A 26,344-nucleotide genomic window follows, 5' to 3' on the forward strand; every position below is an offset into this window, starting at 1 on the left:
CATCAAATATAGTGGCGCCTGTTAATGTCAGCAGCCGTGACAGAAAAAGAACAACAACTAGTCTCGACTCTTTCAGATCTCTAAAAATGCATGCAATATTAGAAGAAAACAGAGAGTGGAAGAATCATATAAAACCGAAGTCTCATAACGTGATAAATGATTATAATGCTGTACGCTTGGGAACTGCCCTACGTGGTGGTGTGAATGTAGAACATACATAAATAACATTCAACAATCCAACTTGCAACCACGGTATAAACACGAACGCTCTAACGCACTATAAAGTCAACCAATAGGTGTGTCCATTAAAATTTCCGAAATCCTGAAGGGAAAACGGTAAATGTGTCCGTATGCATTTTCCGGCAACGTAAAAAAGAACAAAAAAAAAAAAAAAGACAGAAACTAGGAACATAAGAAAGATGATAATGTTACCATAAAATTAAAACCGCTGAGAAAAATTGATCTGCTGATTCTACATCGTCCCGTTTAAGCCCGAGTATTGACAAGCCGACAGCGTTGAGCTCTGCGGTACGGGGTAGCTCACGCCGGTCATACTCTCGCAGTGTTGCTTCGCCTTCAGCCGCAACGAAGCGATGCTGTTCGAGCACGGCTCTCTGTACACGTAGGCCGGCGCACCTGGCGCAGATGCGTACGGGTAGCCGGGCGCTCCAGCGGCGGCAGCGGCAGCGTTGTTCAGAGAGTTCAGTTGCTGGCCGACACCGTTAACCGGCGTGGCCGCAGAGAAGGTCGAACTGATAGTGGTCGGCGGGTTGAAACACATCGGTTGGCTGGTCATCGACAGCGGGTTGACCGTGTTCAGCGACCAGGCGAAGCTCTTCGAGCCGAGTGGGTTGGCTGTTTTGGCTGCTGCCCAGTTGTTGTAGGAGTAGCCCGAGTAAAGCCCGTCATCGAACGGTTGCATCAGGCCGTTGAAGCCGGCTCCCAGTCCGTTCTTCAGCTCGTTCATCTGATTCCGCTCTCGTTTCCTCCACTTCGCGCGTCTATTCTTGAACCAAATCTGCAAAGAAACAAAAATAAAAGGGTAAACGACGTCCGACGAGGCCACAAACTCAATGCTTTTTATCTCGCATGCACACTATTGATCGATAGTAAAGAATATTACATAGCAGCCATTAACAGGAAAGATTTATACTAGGCATCCACGAATGTGACTGCGAATTGTGACGTCAAACATTGCCGTTTTGTTCGCAGAAGCTAGAGAGTTGCTTTAAATTGTAATGCTCATTGCCCTACACACAGTGTTGCACGTCAACAGAAAATCAGTAGTTGACAATTCACGATTTGAATCACCATTTTCTATGTTCCTATACCCCCCCCCCCCAAAAAAAAAGCAACCACTAACATCAACGCTCAAACACACAAAACGTAAAGACAATACTTTTCGTATTAGCTTCGATTTCATCTGTCTTTCTATCATAGTGTATCGTCATACACTGACGTATATGACTATGTGTATATATATGACTAAATTTAAGTAATGAAAAGGATACAAAACGATTGAAGCGGTATTCAGTATAATCACACAAAAAAAGTGAGCTACAGGAGTTAAAATGTATGGAAGCCATGTGCAGTCCTACTACCGTTTTATTGAGAGAAATTGAATTTGATTTCATGCTGATACCACTTCAGTATAGTATAAAATATGAGAAAAAGGGACGCCCACACAGATACGGCGAAAAAGAAAAGATACTGGCCTCTATTCCTGTCAGAAAAATGAAAGATCACGGAATCTTCCATTTTACTATAATGTACGTACATACACGCATACGATTATTACACAGGCCTTGCATTTTGTGGAATATGCTTAGTATTCACTATGAACTCGTATGCAAATCGGGAAATATAGATATATGTGGAAGGATTCACATTATAGTATGTGTGTGTGTGATTGCGGGAAAGTAAAAGTGTGAATATACTTTAAACATATAGGTATCTGTATGGAACAAACATTTAAAGTGCACATAAGGCACATAATATTTCGATAACAACATAGATATCGAATGTTCTGACTCAATGTTGTTATACAAACAGAAAAAAAAAACACACACACAAGAAAATGTGAAGACGTGCTGCATTACATTAAAAGCACGAATGTAATAATCATGGTTCTTTTGTTAATTCGCCCTTCAAAAAGTTATTGTCCGTCTAGATTTTTTGTTGTTGCTATATTCAATGTTTGTATTTATTATGGGAATATAGGAAAAACGTTTGATCTGAAGAATCAGAGCATGGTACAAGATTAAATACACACACAGAGGGCATTGTGTTTTCGTTAAAATTGTGTATTCACTTTGTGTTGTTTATTGTGTTGAAAATATAATGTTCACAGCTGTTCATGACACACAAAGTATACGCTTAGCATGGGAAGTTATCACCAGAATAGGCTTCAGATTCAGTTTCTTTTGAATTGTGACTAAACAAAGTGAGATGCATATCATGTTACTGTGGGGAAAAAAAAAGAAAATAAATTTCAACTTGCACTTGAATTGCTTGAGTCCATGAATATATAATAATATATAGATAAAAAGGAGAATATACTGAAAATGGCATTATCAAGATAAAAAAGAAGAAGAAGAAGTCAGAATAGAGTTTCTTCTGGCGTCATCTGTACTCAAACCTCTCTTTTGTTCCTAGATGATCATTTGGTTTTTATCCCATAGGATTAAAATGAATGGGTCATTTTTGGCCATCGAGCATCTCCGCTCCTAGATGACTGGTAGATTTATCATTTCATGCGTCTTAATGTAGGCGGCTTTCTGAACAATGCAACCAGTCTCAAATATGAATTATTCCTGTCAAAGAATTGACATTAAGTATCATATGAAATATAATAACCTTTTTGTTGTGACGATAGGAAAATGAAATGGAGTGCATGGGTCTGGATGAAATCAATCACATTTTGCTATCAACATTTGGGTGACCGCAGCATAAACACATGTCTGATCAAGAACGGAAGATGATCAAGTAAAAACAAAAACGATGTAAACCCACTTCATCAACCAAGGGGAATTATACGAACGAAACGAATATAATGTGATTGCCAACATGACCAAGAAGTACCAAAGTAACAAAAACTATGCACACGTTACAAATACCAAGCACCAGGTATGTCCTGCCCACGATGGTTTTTGTGATTATTTTTTTTTCTCATTTTGTTGCTTAAGTACTGCCCATGATGACTTTAGCTGACTTTTTTTTTTCGGGTCAATTTATTGCTAGAATTCGTTTCAAACATCCTTCAAACACTATTCCTTCTCGTCCACATTTCTGCAAGATGATTCTTGGATATTCTCACTACAATTCCTTTTCTGAGATGATGCTTTGATGCACCTTCTAATTCCATTGAGCATCTGAGATTCAGTATCGTGCCATATTTTGTGATGCTATTTATGTTATCACATAATAATATTAATTGTGCTGTAATTATGCATCAATGACCGTGCGTTATTATAATGCTGTTCATTCATTCATTCATTCATTCATTCATTCATTCATTCATTCATTCATTCATTCATTTGTTTTTCATTTCCAACAGAACCATATAGATATATTACAGAAATTGAATACACAGATTTCATCATAATGTTGCGATTATTAATTTGGTACAGAATATAGGCTTGAAGTTATCGATTTATTGCGAATGTATTTTAGGCTTTGTGGTGAAAATATCCAACAAAGAATTAAGTTATTTTTTTAAATAAAAATTTTTGTGCAGTGTTGCCGATAAGTCTATTCTAAATAACACAAGGAATGTCAAACAATAGGCTTTGGGTTTGAAAGCTTCGAAAAAAATGAAATTATAAAGAATCAGCGTTCCTTCAGAATGATTAAAAACAACATCTTTGCCAACTCCAATTCAATTCAATTAGAAAAACGAGCTGAAAGAGGAAGAGATAGATAGATAGATGGATAGAAAGATAGATAGATAGGCGGACAGATAGATTATTATCATATAGAGAGAGAAAGAGAGGGAGAGGTGAGCTCAAAGGATAACGGCTAAACTGGTGGTTAGCTGTGGTAAAGCGTTATTATTTGTAAGGGGAGAAAGAGGTGTGGAAGAAAGAGCAGTAGATAATATGACAAGATGATTCCAAAGCTTCAAATCTGACGCATCATCAGCGAAAAGAGTGGAGAAGGAAACGCAAATCCGACGGCAAATCGACCATTTTCCTCTCACAAGTTGACCCCGGCATTCTGACGTACACACGAACAACTCCGCGGGAGATAGAGAGAGAAGGGGGAAAAAAGAAATCCGCGCCGGAGATTGTGACGTTAAGTTGTATAATTTCGAAAATAGTCATAACTTCCCGCTCTGCCATGACATCGTAATGACTGAGTCAGAATGCCTACATTGCTGGCATGCACTCGACATTGAGTGTTTACCTGCCTGGCCAAATGTTTTCTGAAACGCGATACGAATGACCCCTGTACGAGGAAAATCCCGCAGGCGCCGACATGGTTTCGCGTATTGCGCCGGAGCGCGGGGAGGATCTTTCGCCAATAATTGCGTCTGTCCACAGCCCGCCCGCGCTCGCCCGCACTCCATAGAGCTGTATCCACCGTGCATGCAGCGATCTAGTTCATGGCTAGGACACGTTGGCAAGAAGCTGCTGGCATTTTCAAACCACTGTCGCGTTTCCGCGAGAGCTATTTCCTACTTTTTGAGGAGGGAATTTACGTCTGTCAGTAGTAGTAAAGATTAATGTGATGTCATCTAATTTTAGACATGAGCCATATTATTGTCAAACTGTGTCTTCAATCGCAGACTCTGATTTTTCTCCCCAGTATTTCCCCGAGACTCAACATACGTTTCCTTGGACGGCTATATGCTACACGCAGACAACAAAAGAGGCAGCTGTAAGAACTAAGACGAATACGACGGACTACAAATTTGCAGACAAGCATTAACATTTATTTATCACTTTTTATGTCTGCAAAATTTACGATCCCTTTCATCAATAATCTATGAGCTAGGTTACTCGGGTACAGACGCCAAAGAGCGCTAGTCTGTATACATAGCAAAAGTGGAATTGCGGTTGGCTTGTCAAAAGAAAAAAAAAATCCTTGATGCTCGTTTGTTAACATTTTACAATGTTTCAACAACAATGGAAAACAAACATGATATCTTGCAAGCGTGTTTTTTTTAATACTTCAACGGAAAATAGGGCAAGTATGATTATATGAATGTAGCTGTATACCCGCGCAAAGACTTCATCAGCTTCTTGCTGATTGTGAACTTACGATATTTCTTTTCTTTCAAATTTTAATCTTCTCACTGACTTCATCATATGCACCACCCTAAAATCAGTTTCATACTGCTAGCGATAAGATAAAGTCCTTTGTTTTTGAAAGTGGTTTAAATGAATCTTGTGATTATTATGATCGTATGATAATTTTGCAAGAATAATACAATCAACGATAATGATGACAATTATAGTTATGATAATGATACGCATCATCATCATCGTCATCATCATCATCATCATCACCATCATCATCATCATCATCATAGAAAATGACTGAAAAGAAAGAATATGATTAATCAGTATTTATTACATCCATTGCAATTGTAGTTGTGATTTTTGCTCCCATGAAATGCGATAATGAACACTGATAATGACACTAAAATCAGTGCATGTATTGAAATTCATAAATGGAATATGATTAGTCGCAAGATATACCTAACAAAGTTTCTGATCCCCTTTTTTTTATATTTTTATGTATAGCAGTATAAGAACCGAATATGAGAGTACTCCTTATTTTTAACTTGACAGCGCTCATGCAGAACACAAAATATATCTAAACCAGATGTTGTTTGACAAGCTTTATGTATGGCATTACATTAGAACTATCACTGCAAGCCTCTTTTTTCCTTGTCAAGGTCCCTTAACTAATAAATTTCTGAACCAATTGAAAAATCAATTGTAATAATTGTTTGGAGGTGACGCCCAGTAATTGGAACCACGTTCTGACACGTCCATTAGCTCCTTAGTCGTCCCCCTCTTCGTGCTTTAAGTTTTACCCATATCCCCCCTCGCCTCGCTGGTGCTCAACGCGAGGGAAGTCCGATCGAGGCATTAAGCCGCAGTTCGCCTCGCGGCGGATGCCGCGGTGGAGTTGGCACGTTTTCCGAGCGACTTTGCTAAATTTGGCTGGGAAATATGGACTGATACGTGCCGCTGGATCAAAGTCTTTTTGAAGCAAAGAGTCTGCAAAAGGCCGAAAATTTATTTGAATCCTAACCTGCATATTCTGCATCCCATTCCACGAGCGCGATGAAAGACATTCTCAAATTTTATAGATAGTATATGATATATTTATTTTGCAATTTTATGTAATATATAACGCTTCCATATTAAAGCTCTGAGAAATATCTGTTATGGTATGATTTACTCGGAATAATTGTTATTGTAATGTTGAAAAGCAGTAACTCCAATCTGCACTTGAGTGACATTTTGGTCAACTCTAAAAGAATCTGCTACAAAGACAAACTCATGCGTTGTAGGGAAAGTTTTGAAAACTAAGCGAAAAGAACAATTGTGTCTTATAATATGCTGGCTTCTTCTTAGCCTCAATTTCCGATTTTTGAGAGGTAATGACCTTTTTTGTGAACAGTTTTTTTTTCTTCTTAGTGTGTGTGTTGTTCTGTGGATATACATATATATACAGGCAGCTGCTTTTTGAGCGTGAGAAAGATGTGATTCGACACTTCTTTCTCGCTCAGGTTGAGACCTTGGGCGAGAAAACAAAGAAGTCGAGGAAGTTTGACACAGGAAAGATAAGCTTGGAAAGTGATGACAGATACGAACGGAAGAATAAGGTGCATGGCGACTTGAGAAGAGAAATCGGCTGTGAAATTCTCTTTTGTCCAAAGTCTTCTACTTCTCCTCTCACTCTCTCTTTTTGGTTTCGTTTTTAAGACTGCTTAAAAAAGAAAGAAAGAGTCTCTTTACAACAGAGTCATAGTTCACAGTCAGTTTTCCTGAAGAAACAGAGATTACAAAACGGAAGCAATCATATTTTCATTTGAAACCGTTGATGGCATTATAAGTCCCATACATTTCCTTTGATGTCGGTGAGAGGTGAGTAATAAGAAAAAAAGTGAGAAGGACCAAGACCGAGTGTTGTGTTTACAAATTTTCATATGCCTGCAATCACTTTGAAACCGCAAACAGAGATATGAAAGGAACAGAGATAGATATACACTATTATCAGTCTACGCACTGTATTGTTAATATTTGTGTTTGTTATGTGCTTGCATTGTCATTTAAATCTACAAGCAAGGGTTCTTTTTTTTTCTTTTATGATTTGTAGACATCTGCAATAATATTGTATACAAAATTGCAAAATTGATGTCTTCTGAAGGATAATATTACATTTTGAATCAACTGCTTTCTTTTCCTGATGTATAAGGGATGAATATCCCAGCCACTCAGGTCTTCTGATAATTGACTTTAATCAATACGACATTTATTTATTTATCTATTTTTTGGTAATATTCTCAAGTTTTGAGAATGTACCGCAGTTAAGGCCACTATCTCGTAGACAATTATGGATATGAAGTAAACTATGAAATCAACTGATACTTAACGAAATTAAGAAAATGATTTTAAAGGCTGGCACTGCCGTGCGACACTTAAGTTTTAAATAAAAAAAAAAGGTGAAAAGAAACACATGGTATTGCAAGGTGAAAAAGGATAATACAAGTGAATGCCCGAAGTAATAGTATAGTAATAGTAGAAGTAGTAGTAGTAGTAGTAGTAGTAGTAGTAGTAGTAGTAGTAGTAGTAGTAGAAGTAGGAGTAGTAGAAATAGTATCGAGTAGAAGTAGTAGTAGCAATAGTAGTAATAGTAGTAGTAGTAGAAGTATAGTAGTAGTAGTAATAGTAGTAGTAGTAGTAGTAGTAGTAGAAGTAGTAGAAGTAGTAGTAGAAGTATACTAGAAGTAGTAGAAGTAGTATAGTGGTAGAAGTAGTAGCAGTAGTAGCAGTAGTAGTAGTGGTAGCAAGAAAAGAAGAAACTAAAGTATTTGAGCAAGTTATTTTATAAGTAGATGCAGATTTTGTTCTATAAGAGTTTCGAGGGATGACCCCAGCCCCCTTCAGAGCTCCCATCACTTAAATCACTGTTCACCATCATCCATCTTTCACGTAGATGCTAGTGAACTGGTGCTAAACTTTGAGACTACTTTCAAGCAGAGCAGTTTTTTTTTTTTTTTCTCGCCCTCTTTCAATTCAGCGTAAATGGAAATAGGTTTTTAGCAAGCAGTAACGAATAGCGGGTGTATTACCGGCACTAAGTCGGGTTATTGTGCGCAAGATTCACGCGCATAATGCGAGGCGACCGCTTTAACGCGGTAAGTGGAGCATCAAGCTATAAATTACCAGCCTTAAATGCTTTTTATTCAAACTAAGAGTTCGTGATCCTTGCCCTGGTTTTTCACATAACTCAACCAAAGCTGGAGCGCGGGCAAATCCGAGGAGGCATTCACTTTGTCAAAACATTAATCAAATAAATCTGGGGGTCTTAAGTGAACAAAACGGGGGAGAAGAAGAAGAGGAAGAAAAGTATATTCGTCCTTTGTCTGGTACACAACGGGTGGCGCATTAGATGTATATCTAACAAACATTAAAAAATAATTTTGATGCCAAAAAGCGATTTACTGTCTTTCCATAGCAAGCTGTTGACAAAGTTGGTGAATTTCTGTCTTTGTTAATCTAGAAGCAAATACGAAGCAAAGGGAAGAAATAATTCTTAAACATGTAACATGTAAACATCCTTGAAGAAGTAGGAACTCGAAAACCTTTATGTAATTTTATATATTACATTATTTTGTGCTGTATTTTAGTTTAAGTTTTTTTTTTTTGTATTAATGAGCTTAGAAACACCAGTAGTAGGCGCTTACATAGGTGTTATTTATTATTATTGTTATCATTATTTTGTTTTCAAACTGATAACAAACTTATCAGCATCTAGTTAAGCCTATCAAAGACATTATTTACCATTTGCAGATGAAACAAAAACCCAGCTTTAGTGCTTCAAAATGGTTCTAGGGATAGAAACAACCCATGTAAGAATGTTATTCAGTATAATCAATGTTAATTTTTGTTAAATATACAAAATATGAACAATATTTATAATAAAATTGTTTCTAGAATGAACCTTGTACAATTATGGTTTATTGAGAAAATAGTGATATTTCCTTATATTTTGGGTTTTTTGAGAAATGTTTATATAGTATAAAGTTTTGTGACACAACTGACCTACACAATTGCATCAATTGTGATAACTCACACATTTATTTACTTTTTATCACTGCTCCCAACGGTAAACAGTATCTTTAATATGCTTCTTTATTGCTTATGTAACGGGTAGGACTGTATAGCTCAAAGTTAGAGTTGTACTCTGCCATTAAGTTTCGAACTTGCATCACCAGTGCAGCAAGCATCCGATTGTCGTGACATAACAATAGAGTGTGAGTTAACTTAAAGGGGTCGTGCAGTTTTAGCTGAGACCTAATTTCAGGTTTCTAACATTTTTGGTGAGATAATGAGAGACCTCTTACGAAATATGAAAGAGCATGCGATTTCATGAGATATTCAACATTTATTTGATAAAAATTGGTTGTAAAAAGGCTAAGATATCCAAAACAAAGCGATTCCAATAAAGTGTGGGACCCATATTTTATTGTGATCGCTTTGTTTTACTTTGTTTTTGGATGTTTCAGTCATTCCAAATCCGATTTTCATCAAATAAAATTTGAATTCCTCTTAAAAATGGTATGCTCTGTACTTTTTCAAAAGTGTTTTCTTGGTGTATCGCAAAAAGTTAAAAGCCCCATTCTCACCTCCACCAATACTGTATCATCCCTTTAATACCAGTAAACAGTGTACAACATCAATTACTATCATATTATGACTATGCAAAATCAGATGCTTTTAGAAAAGTCATCAAAGATGAGCAAAAATAAGTGAATAAAGTGGAAAAACTAGCAGATATTATGTGTCTATTCATGGCAAAGTTATGATCAATACCAGGTCAACATCATAATTATTATACCTTTATCTGTAGCATGAATGCATATAATGCATAAATAGAGATAAAATACCTTATATCACAATATGAATGTGTGTGTGTGTGTTTGTGTGTGTGTTTATTTCTTCATGCAACAATCCTACTGCACGAAGAAGACGACGCTTGCACAGGCTCTGTGCACGCAGAGGGTCAAAAAATCAAATTTATCTGTCAACATGGTGCCGTAGGCACGCGCGGAGAGCGGAACCGCATCCCAGAAAGACCCGCGCGGTATTCATTACCGCGCGTTCTGCTCAATTTCGCTCGAAAAAGGTGACAACATTCGGTCGGCCCGCCCGGGCTACAAAACATACTGCTCGCCCCTTCGAGCGACGTTTCCCCTTGGCGAAGGTCAATCGCCTATTGTCTTTCCATCGAGATTGCAAGAAAAAAAAAAGAAAGTAAAATGCTCTGGAGAATAACTATGTTTCTATGGCAACCTTTAGATAGAATATTACAATGTGTTGATCTATTTACACAACAAAAAGAAAAATGGGAGAAAAATCATTCACTTAATTCTTATACATATATGATATTATATATATATATATATATATATATATATGTGTGTATATATATATATGTGTGTGTGTGTGTGTGTGTAATATACGTATTTATTAATATGATATCATAATTATCATATATAAAGTAGTCCACGTGTTGGTGCAATATCATCAAAAATAAAACAGAAACAAAGAACACTTGAGAAAGGAGAATCGCTCGAAAATTTGTGTGCCGAAATAAACTGTTAGTAATGGCAGCATGAACTTGGTTTCTGTTTTTTTGAATATATATATATATATATATATATATATATATATATATGCACACACACATACATATATATATGAAGTCTTCGATGTAAACGAGTAAGAGAAAAAGAGTTTTTAGTTGGATAGTAAGATGGACGAGTGTTTAATAGTGACAACATCCGACAAGTAATTTTTTTACCATGGATACACAGTCTAATGGTCATACTTAATTGAAAGAGAGGATGTGTGCCAAACTCTGTCGCAATGGATTGTGATGACGTCAAAACAATAAGGTAACATCGACAAGGTATTGGCATAATTATGTCAAAAACGCGCACGGCGCTGCGCGCGTATAACATCGGCGGTTGCGATCGTTGTTTTTTGCTGACTCACTGTGCAGTGGTGTGCTTTGCCTGCGAATGTCTACGAGAAAGCTTGTCCACACCTTTGTTGCATATCTATATGTCCCCCTTCGAACTCGCAGCATCTCTCACACCTCGTATCATTTGCTATTCATTTCATGTTCAGCGGCGCATAATTGTAGCTGTAGGGACAGTTTCGCAATTGAGATCTGCGCACGTGACCAACGTGATTTATCATCATCGTTTTGCAGACGAAATTTCCCAATATCATCCGTCGATGTCCGCGTTGCGTCTGCAAACGCCAACGTTTGTTTCTTGTTAAAAGCTTGTCTCCACGTTTATTCTCTGTAGAAGTGGATGTGTCTAAACCGTTACTCGAACGCCTTCTTTTCTTTCGTTGTGTCTTTTCTTTTCCAACTCTGTAAGGTCCAACGAGTCACGACAAGGGAGCACCAGATCACTCTATTGCTCGAGGTGAAACATATGGGAGGAAGGGCGGACACGCGGGCAATTTGGTGAGCACACGATTTAACACGTTCGGTGTTAGTCGTTTCCTCTGCGAATTTGCAAATGACACCAGCGAAGAGGGAGAGATAACGAGAGAGAGAACGAGAGAGAGAGGAGGGGGAGGGGGAGGGGTATGCAGAGAGAGAGAGAGAGGGAGAGAGGGAGAGAGAAGGTTGTGAAATGAGGTCAGCCTAACTAACTTCTAGAGATGACTATGAGAAGCAAATATGAAATCTTGAACCAAAAAGGACCTGTCGAGTGACTAAGCTGTTATTCGCCAAGCAAGCTCACAAACTTCGCAGGGTGTACAAGATGATTATGAACGAGGATTTTCCCTATACACTGTGGTTGAAATCGTGTCAGTTTTCGTTTAAGTCAATGAAAGAAAAGGAAATGGAACTCTATATATATCTACTTTAAATTCCAGCCAACAAAGAATTGCGCAATGATCGAGGATGAAGTAAAAAACAAACATGCAATCACCAATCCGGATTAATGTTTTAACCTTTCAATGTCGACGTAAAGTAGTGTCTACAAATTTTGAGAAAAGATTATGTACATGGAGACATACATAAAGAAATACTGACATACTCAACATTAAAACCAACTAATATTTAGCTGACAGGCCACAGGAGTAGGTCTACATTTTCAACAGATAGTTAACGATACATGCTAATAATCATTAAACCGCATTTACTCGCGTAAATCATCCATTTTATAGACTGCTCTTAGGTCTTTTTATTTTTCATGTATACATGACAATATGAATTTCATGATTCATATATTTTTTTTTTTGTTCTGCCCGCCTTTTTCACCTTCCTCGACGAATACTGAAGAAGTGCATTGAAATGTAATACCAAAAAAGATAGGGTATAGGTAAGCCTTTCATAATTCATATTTATTGGTTCACAATGTGTGCATCCTGAAACATTTTATTTTTTCTCTCTTCCTTGACTGATGTCATCGTTTCCGATTGTAATTCTAGCCTTATTTACTGTATTATCACATTATTTTTGAATTGACGAATCATAATCAATCAACTTAATTTTCATTCTCGAGAGATTATGTAGTAACTGAAATTGGACATATTATTGAGTAATTTACAGAAGGCAAAAATACCGTTATGTTAATGTGTACAATAAACTATACAAACGCATACAGTAATATATGATTCTGTGAAGAAAACAACAACAACGGACGTGCCTGTAATATGTGGATTCGTCCAAAAAATTAATTATGATAAGCTTACAGCTCCAAAGAGTGCGGAAGAGAAAAATAAAAACGTCTAAAATATTTATGAAGATAGGTATGACTTATGCAAATTCTGAGATTTAGTGGTGATTCCTATCTGATATGTCTTTTTTAAAAACCAATTTTGTCTTCGATACAAATTATGTATACACACACTTTTGTCTCTCTCTCTGTCTCTCCCTCTCTCTCTCTATATATATATATATATTAATATTTTATATGTGTATATATTCATATACTTACATAATTATATAGTTACATATTAGTATATTTATATATCCATATATTTATATATATTTCGTTTAATAGTAATTGATTTCAATATCTCTCCTCGCTGCCAGCTCCCATTTTGTCTCTTTCTCCCTTTCACTTTAATACTCCCCGCCCCCTCTGTTTATCCCTCTCTCTTCGTAGGTTTGTCATACGAAGAAAATGAACTTCATAAGGTATAATCACGTGAGCATGCCGAACTGCCATATACCAGGTCTGTTCCAAGACCCGAACGGTTTGATAATCATCATTACCATTCTCTCAGCAACAATCAGGAAAATATTTCTCGACCTTCTACATAATCCAAAAGAGCTACGAGAACGGGCTAAACACATGGAAAACATATTACAACGATGGATTAGGCTCGCTTGGGGGGAGGTTCCACTCGAGTTCGCAGGAGATTAAGGTGCGACCAATCAGCTCGGGCCAACGAAGTCACGTGTCAAGAACGACATTTTTTTTTTCGAATATGTAAAGAGGAAAAAAGAAATTCTGCGGAGCGCGCGTTCTGAAGAAATGGGAGAAAAAAAAAGCTTGGAGATGACTTGGCGCGGTATCACTTTAAGTTTACCCTGAAGTGACATCTTGTGACAGGGGGAGGGGGGGGGGCTCGACAAGATAAGATGACATTGTGACATGACACACAACAAATAGGAGGAGAAAGAAGGAAAATGAAGCGGAAGAACGTCAATGGATATATTAACAACGACAGGAGAGCGGCGGGGTTTACAGGAGGTGGGATGTGGGGGGGGGGGGCACAAGCACTGATTATGTCTGGGCCTTGGTCATGGACTTGACATTGCGCCCTAAATAATGCAATGTGAAATCATCGAAGTATGGTTGAAGGGAGGGTAGAACAATTAGTAGACTGCCTTGTATACAAGTTATTGAGGGGTTTCTTATTAGTATATGATTTCTTGCCATTCTCACGAAAACCGAACAGGAACAAATAGGCGAATGACTTGTGGAGAAGGAAAACATGAACGTTTTACACACTCACTCTTTTATACTTAAACTTTAATATACATTTTACATTTTTGCGTCATTCATTTAACTGTGACATATAAAGTATTACTTCCTCAACGTTTTCTCTTTTCTAGTCTTTGACACACATGACAATAATGTTTGTTCGTCTGACTATACTTCCCTAAGGAACCATGCCAGATACCCGTGCTCTCTTACATGCAAGGATGGTATGTGTGATTATATCAGATAATAACAAAATATCAATGACTGACTACTGGTGTTATATATCACTACAATATTCATGTGTGTTTGTGGGAGATAATGAGATGTATCGCATTTCGTGTGGAGAGGGGGAGGAGGGAACCCACCAAAATTGATCATTGCTGCCAGAAGGGAGATGGAAAAACATGCTGGTAGATTTTCAAAGAATGTGGAATTGAAATTGATTCAATTATTCCAATTCTTGTCACCTTCCAACGATGTCTTTTAACCTCATTTTCAAATCGAATACTTTAAAAAGAAATCCAGCAACAACACGATCATAAAAACTAACTGAGGACAGCTCGTTAAAAAGTGAACACGGTATACATGTGTAGAGTGAAAAGATGTCGATTATATCATTTTGTCGAGTAGCAGACAGACAAGAGTGAAATATGTGTCGAAGGTCAGTGTGCCGGAAGTCATGACCTGAAGGTTTCATGCGAGACTTCCTCCTTAGCCCTCAGTCCGGAAGTGAAAGTAAGCTAAGAGAAATGGAGGTGCGTCGTCTGCACACCTGTATGTTTACCCAAAAGTACATGCCCTTCCAACTGCGGTGGAAAAAAAAAGATAACATAAGACCTATTAAGTCAAATCAACATTATAGTTTTGAGACTAGAGCAGTTTCTCTTTTATAGAAAAAAATACACGCGCAAGGTGTGCTTAAATTTAGAATGTGTAGATAGATCTTGCACGCCATATATATACGTAGTATTTATTTTTTCCCCTAATCAATCATATCTATTATTCAATTTGACCTGAGCAAACCACGCCTGTAATAAATCACATCATTTGAGTGGACTCGTAGAAACCGAAGTATTTCGAGTACCTTCGTCATAATATTTGCCCCTGTGAAGAGAGGGACGAGGACTTTAACGAAAACAGAGTGGGTGCGCAATGGATGAAAACTCGTCATCGCGTCGGCGCACATGAAAGGGTTTCGCGTCGGAAGACTTCACTAAAGAGTGGTGTCATCGGGTCTGTAGTCCCAGCTGATAGAAACGCATGTGGCGTTCTAGATCGGCCCAAGGGTGGCGAGGGTGGCGAGGGTGGCTGATGGTGAGATGCAAGCTCGAGGAGGGAGTGGGGAGGGAGATGGAGGGGGGGGGGGAGGGAGGGAACGGATCGGAGAGATTGTTGGAGAAGAAGACAGCCGCGTACCCGCAGACGGACGAAGAGGCGAGGGTGGGGCTGGCGCAGAAAGGTGTGAATGCGGGTCTTAGACGTGACGACAAACATTAATTGAACATTTTGACGAAGGGAATAAGGTTTCGAATACATCCCCGATTGGATTCTCTGGAGGGGAAGGATAATGAATGGGAGAGATGGGCGCGAAAAATTGATAAACCCCCCCCCACAAAATTCACAGATTTTTTTCTTGACGTGGAGGATTTCTCCCCGAACTTCACATCTTAGTGGGACGATCACTATTGTTCACAATCTCTGATACGACTCATATCATAGCAGCGCTATTGGTGCCCCTCTAACCTTTCCAACGTTAATTTCTTTATACGTCATAGATACCCATTCCTGAGGAGCACCCTTGTTGTGGTTTTAGCTTCTCGCTATGACCACGACACCCCTTAATATTGATATATTAGTTTAGGACTCTAGAGTGGATATTACACACGTAGCGAAACTTGCGAAAATGATCCTATTGCAAGGACAAAATGTTTGTACACATAATCACAATGAACCTCTGTCCTTTTTTCCATCCATTTACTATGATGATATTTTGACCTTGGTGAAGAGTTTATAATAATTCATGCACAATGGTACTAGGCGGTGCGGATCAATCTGAAACTGTCTGAAGATAATGTTGTATCAATCTGAGAAAGAAAGGCAACGGAAATTTGATACCATTTAACAGGTAACAATAAATGCACAGTGAAAAAAAAAATGTTTGGAAGATTAGTTTGCAAGGGCTTTCGACAATAACACCAGCTTGCGCCTATGCTACATCATTCCCGATTTCCTGATCTCTTCCACTCCCTCCACTACCATCGTCACCACCAGCAGCAACAACATCAGCTCTCTTCCTACGCTTTCCTCATCTAAAAAGGAAAAAAAAAAAAAAAACCTCCAGAAAGTGCATTGGCTTATTTCCGATGGCCAGTCTTATACTCATTGATATCATCGTGGGTCTCCGCGCGCATTTGAACGTCGCAGCAGCGCTCTCGTTGAGACGAGAGTCAAGGTTACCCAAATAGGCCCGCTCCGCCGGGTCCGGGGGGAAGGGCATGATCCTTACGTCCCACCTAGATGTCAGCACCGGTGCGCGCGCGTGTTAACAGTTGCGCTTTTGGTCTCAACCGTGTGGAAATATCTTGAACTTCGTTTTTGCACCAACACTGACGGAGGGAGGAGAAAGGTTTGGGTGGTGATGATGGCAACGAGGAGAAGGAGGAGGAGGAGGAGGACGAAGAAAAAAGAAGAGCGTTGTTGGGAAGAGGGGTAAAGGAGTTTGGACACCTAGTTATATTAGCAATGTCTGCATAGAGAATGATCTCCTAGAACTTGAAAACTTGTAGATGCCAACGTTACAAATTGAAACTTGAAGTACAAGTTGTACATACAAAGTCATAAAGGTAACGAAATAATGTTAAAGCAATCCTATATACCTAAGCTTCGAAATGATTTCTGCATATCTCATACATTTTGAGAGGAAGGCTGACAAGCAAAAATCAGATGGGTAGATGAATATATGTCCATAATTTATGTAATTATAGACAGATAATAGACAGATGGTGTAATAGCTTTCCAACTCGTGTTTGTTTTTGTGTTTGTTTGTTTGAATTATTTTCTGTACACAGTAATTCGAAAATGTAGAAGTTAAATAAAACAGTATCGAATTACATATATGTGATATTTGCGATTGAAAGGCTACAAATGGTAACAAACAGGACTGAAAGGAATAGCAATACACCAAATATTTACGGTGTCATTTTAATTCAATCTGTCTAATAACTTGACGCTATGGTCACAATGAAATGATATAATGTTACATGTTCTTTGATATGCACATTTATGTCCCACTTTTTTGCGTACAACTGACTTTTTTTTTTTTGATACAACATGAATTCTATAGAATACTGTCTCCCTCGGTACTATCCCCTCGTGAAACAAGCTTTTATTTGACAGAAATAATAATGGAGCTGCGCGCAAGTCAAGTTTGTAGCAAGAAAGGTATCTGATTACTACTTTCACAAGTAAACAAGCAACAGTAGACGCTGGCTCGATTTTAATATATTGGAAATCGCTCATTTCCATGTGTTTTCGAGATAGTTCTTCGAATGTGTGACTTGCACGGGAGAAGAGTGAATCCCATATTTCCTTTCAACATTTCCGAAGCTTTATGCCATTTCAGCGATGTCCCAAAATACATCGTGCACATCACTCTGCTGGCAGCTACAGAATGCAGTAGCTAAGCTGTCGATTGGGGCGCTTCTCCAAGTCACTTGAGTGGTTTAGTTCTCCCCCTCTCTCAACATTTATTTAAAGTAGTGTGATCTTCACATTGTCCAAATACCTTGATAACAGATGGAGACAGGTTGTGAGAAAGAGGAACAGAGATCTAACGAGGGAGATAGATGGATACAGTAGATAGATAGATCGATAGATAGATAGACATACTAAAAGATAGATAGAGAGACAAAGTTAGCGAAAGAGGATAAGTAGATAGATTAAAAAAATAGACTAAAAGATAGATAGATAGTTAAATAGATATACTAAACGGTATATATATATATATATATATATATATATATATATATATATATATATATATATATGTGTGTGTGTGTGTGTGTGTGTGTGTGTCCGTGCAGCTCAAAACGAACATAAAGTCGCACACATTGATTTTGCGTGAGGACTTAAGATAAGTGAAATGGGTCAACCTAGTCGAACTTGACTTTTTCATATTTTCTGAAAGAGCGGGTCTTCTTTTACATTATGCTAAAATTTGGTATCATAAAACGGGTAGGAACGTGTGGTTTTTTAGCAGTTTATCTCGAACATTTTTGGTAGAATAGTGTGATTAGGTGTGTCTTTAGAATCCCTTTTTCATTTCTGAAAAACCTTGTCCACACTCTTCACTTTCAAGTCTAATAACTTTTGAAATGATAGTACTACTGCTTTGAAAGTTGGCATTGATTATGGACAGAATGTGTTAATGAGGCATGCTTAATTTCAGTTTAATTTGACAATCCCTTCATTGTTGTTACTCTGGTGGTTGACTTCCTGTTTTTTCTCAGTTTAGGGGAGTCCATTTGATTTGAGTTATACATCATTTTAAAGCTTAAAGTCTGCTCTTTTAGAATATGGTCTTAACTCAAAATTCATGCCTGGCGACTTTTTGTTTGTTTTGAGGTGCAGGGTCACATATGTCTACATATATATATATATATATATATATATATATATATATATATATATATATATATATATATATAGAGAGAGAGAGAGAGAGAGAGAGAGAGAGAGAGAGTGAGAGAGAGAGAGAGAGAGAGACAGACAGACAGACAGACAGAGACAGAGAGAGAAATAGAGACAATGTTAGCGAAAGAGGATATACAGATACTTGTAGATAGATAGATAGATAGATAGACTGAAATATACATATCATTATACAGAGAGACAGAGTTACCTAAAGAAATAGAAACTGCAGTATGGGTAGAGAGGGTGAGTGAATTTAGAAGAAAAAAAAAGAGAGAGAAAGAGTGAATGAAATATATATATAAACATAGAGAGAGAGAGAGAAAGAGAGAGAGATAAGAGAGAGATGCATACTGAGAGAGAGAGGGATAGGAAGAGAGAGAGAGAGATGATGTGAGATGGGGAGTTCAAGGGTCAGTTGAAACCAAAACTGGAGATGTCCGTTCCGGAGATTCGCCTGGATTAGGATGTTCATCCCCCACCAAGGAGAAATAACACGAAGCCGCAACCTTCACGTGGTACTGCGGAAAAGTGTATTGTTGCCCGGCCGGGCATCTCATCACGTTTTGACGGAAGAAATAACAATTAGGATAACGCGGAGGAGAAGAAGAAGATGATGAAGAAGAAGGAAGAGAAAAGGAGGAAGGTGATGACTTTGAAGAAGGAGATAAAGGAGCTGTTAAAGGGGGAAAGGATGAAGAAGAAAAGTGTGATTACCATGATAAAAAGTATCATTGGAAAGAGGATCATAAAAAGAAAACAATCCGAACAAAATTGTCGAATAACATTAAAAAAAAATGCGGACAAAGAAAAGTAGGAAGGATACTAAAAGGACAAATAGTAGATCAACAAGGAAACTGAGGTGCTAAATGATGCAGATTGTTTCCCTCAATAACAAAATAAAAAAACAAGGAAAGTAAAGGATGTTTGAGATATGAAATGAAGCGCTTACTACAGTAACAACACTTGGTCGTAGTTAAAGGGAGGGAAGGAGGGAGAGGTCTCCCCCCCCCCCTTCCACTCACTCATTCTCTATCACAAGCGCAGATGAATCGATCATTCTGCGTACGTTTTATATAATATATGGGTACATGTGCATGAATGATCAACATTGGAAACCATCTATAAATGTGTGTTTAGCTCTGTGAAGCTGCTTAGCACGTGAGTGGGATCGGCAACGTCTGTAATTATCATCGATGTCGAAACGAAAAAAAAAAAATGCAAACAGTATATACGGGAAATGCCTCGCGTAGGATCCCTGCAAGTATGGGACAACGACGAATGTGCTCTCTGGCGGTTCACTGCTATCCTTTAACTACGTTATGACGTTAAGACTGGTGGTGCAGGCCTCACCCTCCCTCCTTCACCCCGCGGTTCTGGCGGCACACAGCGGGTACGATTACGCCATAGCCGTGTGTGCAGCGCAGCTGGATGTTACCTACTCCCGCACGTCCCAACCCGGAGCCGAGCTGGTCCGAGCCGGCCCGACGGAGACCCGAACACACCCGAGGTCACGGTCACGCCAGGGTCAGCGCTAAGCTCTCTAAACCACGACCGATGTTTGTCTTGCGGAGTCTCTCTCTAGGGTTCACGGTTCAGACAGATTCGTGGCTTGCACTTTTCCTCACGATTTTTTTCCGCCTTTAAATGACAGTGATAAACGAGCCCATGGCTGGTTTGCGTCAGAAAAAACATATCGCTCTTAAAAAAAAAAAACCGCAAGAAAAAAAACGAATAAAAGCATATTGACATTCTACGCTGAACCGCGATTGTTGTTACAACAAATTAATTTCATTTTGTTTTATTTTAACAAAATCTTGAATTGCTTTTGAAATATCTCCTGCACATCATGCTTTATTTATTTTCAGTACACACATTTCGAGTTTGTCATTTTTTTTTATGTTGTTTAAACACGTTTAAACAAGTTTAAACACTTTGATAAGATATCAACTACATTGATTTCTACCTGAACTTGTCAAATTGTAATCATTGATTACTCTAGTATTTGATAGAAACTCCACTATGAAAATGTAAACTCCTTTTAGACTCAATTCACACATGTGTCTTGATTGCTTTATCGAAAAAGTACATGGTATAGGGTTGTACGTGATTTAAATATGATATTTGAAGACCGTCGATCATCTGCAAAGTATAGCATCAAATCTACCCAGCATAGTTCTATCTATATTGATTTTATGTTAGTTTATTTCCTTGAGAATTAATTCTTTTTTAAGCCATTTGGGTGCCCTAGACGTTGCTCATAATTCGAGAATTGTCTGACTACAAAGTTGCGTTTCATTCTCCCTTGAGATGAAAAGAACAATAATCCGCCTAAGTTACCATCTTATTTAGATGATCTCATTTTTATCATGTCATGAAATAAAGTAAAACTATTCAATTACTAGAGTGTCTGTAGGTTGTAACATTGTCAGCTTTGTCTGAATTTGTGTTCACTCTTACATTAAAATAACTGCTGTTTAAAATACCGATGTCCTCATTATATGCATTACATTTAACACCTATATCATAGCTGTACATGAAAAGATTTTGGATGATACTTTGTTATCATATATCAAGGATTGAGTGACTCAGGCTTTATTTGTCATGCTCTTCAGTGGATCGCTCCTTTCCGTCGTTATTACTGACTATTCCATCAACCTTGCAAAGTATGCATTACTGTTCTTGATTATTCTACTTATGTGCACATTATAATTATACTTTATCATGATAAATCATACAGCACTTGATCCACACTGCATACAGCACTTGATCCACACTGCACATGATCCACACTGCATTGTGTACTTCTTACAAACTGATAAAACAGTATAATTCGTGTAAAATTTGCCTCGTATTTTGTTTCTGTTTTGTTGGATGGAAATGAGTGATAATTGAATTGAATCAAAAAACGAATACCCATAAAGGGAAGGATGTTTTTTTTTTTCATTGCTCCACATTCACATCAGTTCCATTCTTGTCACCTCTGATGCATCCTCAAAACCTCAACGGATGTCGTCACGCCCTATTCGTTGTCAACTCACCATCACTGTAAATTCGAAGGATGGGGGGGGGGGGAGGGGGAAGGGGGAATGGATCAAGCTATCCTTGATACACGCATTTCCACCTGAAATCATTAATTTGTCCCGACAACACACAGCGTGCCCATTCCACATATCACTCGCACGTCACGAAGAGCTCACCGTCTATACCATGATGGCTATTCTACCTCCTCAATCAGCGATCCACTGAAATCAAACTTACTAGGCGGGCGAGTCGACATCCCTTTCGACATTGGGGGGTTGGTGGGTTGGCCTGACTAACAACAGCACGTTCGGCGCTTGTCTAGTTCATCTTATTTTGCTCTATGGTTTGTACATTATGATATCATAGAGACGAGGGAAAGAGAGAAAGAGAGAGATAGAGAGACATGAGACAGGGAAAGAGAGAGAGATAAAGAGGGAGCCATTTTAGAGGCAGTCATTGGCAGAAGTATCAAATTTGTCGTAATAGCGATGCGTCATCACCTTGCGCTTTATTCCTATAAATGAATACGTGAATTGGCGCAGACGTGGTGCCCGCGAAACAAAGAAATATGTCGCCCCGTATCATAACTATACGGGCTGTGGATACGCGGCAGCAGAGAATATACGAGCCCCGGTGATTTGACGAGACCCGGGGACATCACTACGGCAGAAAAATGATACATGGTCGCATCAAAATAGATATAGCCCGATGTGATTCGGAGCAGATGATGCTGCGCGCCAAGCCGAAATTCTATATATTGCCAATTTTGGTCGAGTATGCCTTCACATAAATTGACAATCGGTCCAAATCAGTCACATCCGAGAGCGCTGAAATACCCCTTGCTTTCCATCTGACTGTATTGGTTGTACAATGTATTTCAAACAGCCTTCTGACGTTTGCATAACGACACAGCTGCATGTCCCCCCCCCCCCTTCCCCCTTCCTCCAACATCATATGTTAGCACATAAAATCCGGGAAAGCAAGCTTGTAATCCGGTAAACTTATTACGCTCACAAATAAAGAATAGCCAGTGTATGTTTGTTTACTACTTTTATGTCAAAGTTGAATTATTCCCTGATAGCATATGTCTTATGCTTTAGACTTCTACGTTAATGCTGAATGAATCTAATGTGTGTGAGTGGTTTTTTTATATAATCTTGTGATGACGCTACTTATGTACGAAGGAGCTCTGTATTAATATGACACTGAAAATTATTTTGTTCATAATATGCTACGCATGAGACGTATACGCCTTACATGGATATAGTAATGACAATACGTTTACACTGTCAGGTGTTGACCGCAGAATCTTTCTGATGTAAGATCAATGGCCATCAAAACTATGTTTACCGACACCAAAATATGTACGATGTGTCGTATAAAAAGACGATTGCGTTTAATACAGAGCAAGAGCGTTAAGTGGCGAAGTCCGGTGCCGTTGGTCACTCAATGCCGAGGACACTAACACACTGAAGAAGGCAATTACGTTCCTTAACCCTTTACGTGATTTGAGTGCCGATTGGCACAAAAAAAAAAAACCCCATAGCGTTTAACGCACTGTCCAATGTCCCTGGTACGGAAAGGATTAATTAATATCAGTGGACAGAGACAGAGGGCGTGCTGTGCTAATTATTTGAAACTAATCACTTAGCCACCATCAATTCAAAGTTGCCGACGAAATATTAAAGCGCCGAAATTTCGAGCGCGTGCTGTTCCAGGAGTCGTGAGCAACTTGCGATGACAATGTATAACATCAATCGACGCAATGAGGGTGATTCAGCGCCGGGTAAGTTTCCGCGAGATTTGCGAAGGTTTTGCAAACAAATTTGTCACGTCTATATTAATAAACTGGCTGAGGGGCTGCTGTTGTTGATATATCTTTTCTTTGTTTAAACGTATCGAAAGCTCCTTTTGCGTTTCCTTATTTTTTCTCCACGGTGTACGCGCGGAGACACACGTTTTAAGGGAGGCGGAGACACTAGGAGACGATGAGATAAGAATTCGGAGAAGCAAAATAGAGATACAGACAGATTGAACTATGAAAGCAGGAAAACGGGGTGTAAGAGTAGTCTTTTCCAGTCTGCTTGCCCTCTCTGCCACCCCATCCCCTTTCCTCCTTCAACTTTCAGAGGTAGGGTTAAAACGAACGGAGCAATATCACCACTTGAACAAGAAAATTTTGGAATACCACATACTTACGTGTTGTATTTATTTATTCATCTACTTATTTATTTATTTATCTATGTATCTATTTATTATAATACCTTTATTTCTAATGTTCATTTACTTGTACATTATGCAACTTGAAAATCACTTTAAAAGTGCACCTTATTAAAGGGCTAACCTCCAGTTTCCTTATCTTTCATTATAATTTCCTTTTCCCCCCATATATAAAGTTCGGATTCGGAAAAAAAAATGTCATGCTTCTAAATCAAAACCTAATCTCTGACTACTAGATATTGAATTTGGGCGGAAAAATCAATTGAATCATAAATTAAAAGATAACATGATAATCGGAATAAAGCAAGGAAGTCAACGTTTAATGGAAAACATTCAATGCAAGATGCAAAAGAGACATTAATTTTATCGATTACGTCTTATATGTGTGATAAAAACCTAAAATGGCATTAGACTTTTAGGTTTTTATCACACATATTAGACGTAATCGATAACATTAATATAAATATATATATATATATATATATATATATATATATTAACATAACCATATCATTTTATTCTCCGATGTATCAATGCACTTTCAACATCACATTATGCACTATGCGTAGAGTTATTTATTCCATAGCTATGCGAACGGATCGAAAGAAAAAAAAAATCATTTCTAGCAAATGTAATCCTCATCATCTATTTTTTTCCACCAATCGAGCTCTTTGTTCATCATCTTTGCTCAATTCGATCCCTTTTCGACAGCGATGTTAACCACACAGACGGGTCGATGACTCCGAACGTTAGATTGTTTTGTCAATTCCCGATGGTTCGGGAATACAGCGACAAATCCTCCGCAAAATACTTTAATTCTGACGCCTCGACCACCAGGATTAAATCCTGATTACCATGTAAAACGATAAGGGGAGAAAAAAAGTAAAATTGTCGCTACCATGGTGAACGACGATAACAACAATCATTATAGTACAAAATCTACCGACGATTCCATCTCGTACTTTTTTTTTTATAACTTTTTCGATTTCATTTTGGTACCCAGAATCGGAGGAAGGGTCTCGTGAAATCCAAAGTTCAAAGGTGCATTGATATTACACGTCTTGCTGTCATGTTTGACAACTAATTATGACTAAAATGAGACATATACGTGCAAATTGTTGGGTAGAATAGACAGATAATATTTCGTCGGTGAAGCGTAGGTACCGTATTTTCATGACACGTCTTTTCAAGGACGCACAGTGAGAACTGTATTGAGACGGAGCAAGAAGAAAAAAGTCAAATAACAAAAACTTGTTTTACACACTTATTGTTTCGTACCTTCTTCAGTAAGAGATGCGAGGTTCCTGTTTGCGTCCATGCCTTATTGCTTTTATTCATTTGTCTATATTTTACTTCATTCTTAGTATGATTTGTTACAATTTTCATATCAATCGATCATAAAAGCGCAATGAGGAATGCCTTGATCAGTTGGAGACTCAAGTGTATTTTTGTGGAAAACTCTTTTTTTCCCCTTTCATTTAAGGGCGTTGCACTCGTGCAAGAAATACAAACAAATGCAAACAAAAGTAGCGAAAATATTCAACAATGAAATATGAAATTTCTAAAACATCGAAAAACCCGGTTGCATGTAATTTATCTCAATTCACAACTACTCAAGATTGACCCTTGGGAGATATGACCTTTTTTTGAGAACGGAAGGTTAACTTTGTTAAAAGTTTTCGTTTTTACTTTATATTCCCTTCTTCTACTTTATGGCAACAAAAAGAACATTCTAATGGCATTCTGTGCATGTATCTCCTTGCCAACATTACATCTTTGAAAACATTGTAGAGCTCAATTGTTTGCGAGTACGAAAAATTAGACGAAAAACCAGTAAAATCCTTCAAAGTTCCTTAAAAATAATCCAGGCTTTTTCAGAAAGTAAAAGAGATCATTTGTTTGTATTCATCACGCGTGTGGACATAAAACCTTTTTGAAGGGGCACGCAAATTCGACCTTGCCTATCGAATATGAGAGGTGAGTGAATGTTAAGCCTGGTAATGAATCGCTTCCCAAATGAGCCATCAGTCTGCATTTTTATGTGGACTTTTATCCCACTCCTTTCACATATACACCAAGATGGCGACTTTGCGAAGCCTTATTCTGGATGGACATTAGGGACTGGGGGTTTAATCCTTGGTACACATGGCACGCGAGGGTATTTTAATGAGTTAAAATGCTTTTGAAATCCCCCTTCCATGTCCC

The 26,344-nt window shown here is 38.2% G+C and overlaps 1 protein-coding gene across 1 annotated transcript in view; it reads right to left on the minus strand.

Annotated features, from left to right (window-relative positions):
- Positions 1-472: 472 nt before the first annotated feature.
- Positions 473-26,344, minus strand: part of LOC140229319 (pituitary homeobox x-like) — a 45,167-nt gene continuing 19,295 nt past the window's right edge. Inside the window, exon 3 of the mRNA XM_072309594.1 lies at positions 473-1,018. Coding sequence (XP_072165695.1) covers positions 473-1,018 — 546 coding nt within the window. The remainder of the gene's footprint in view (positions 1,019-26,344) is intronic.

Source organism: Diadema setosum, chromosome 5 (assembly GCF_964275005.1).
Source record: "Diadema setosum chromosome 5, eeDiaSeto1, whole genome shotgun sequence".
NCBI lineage: Eukaryota > Metazoa > Echinodermata > Echinoidea > Diadematoida > Diadematidae > Diadema > Diadema setosum.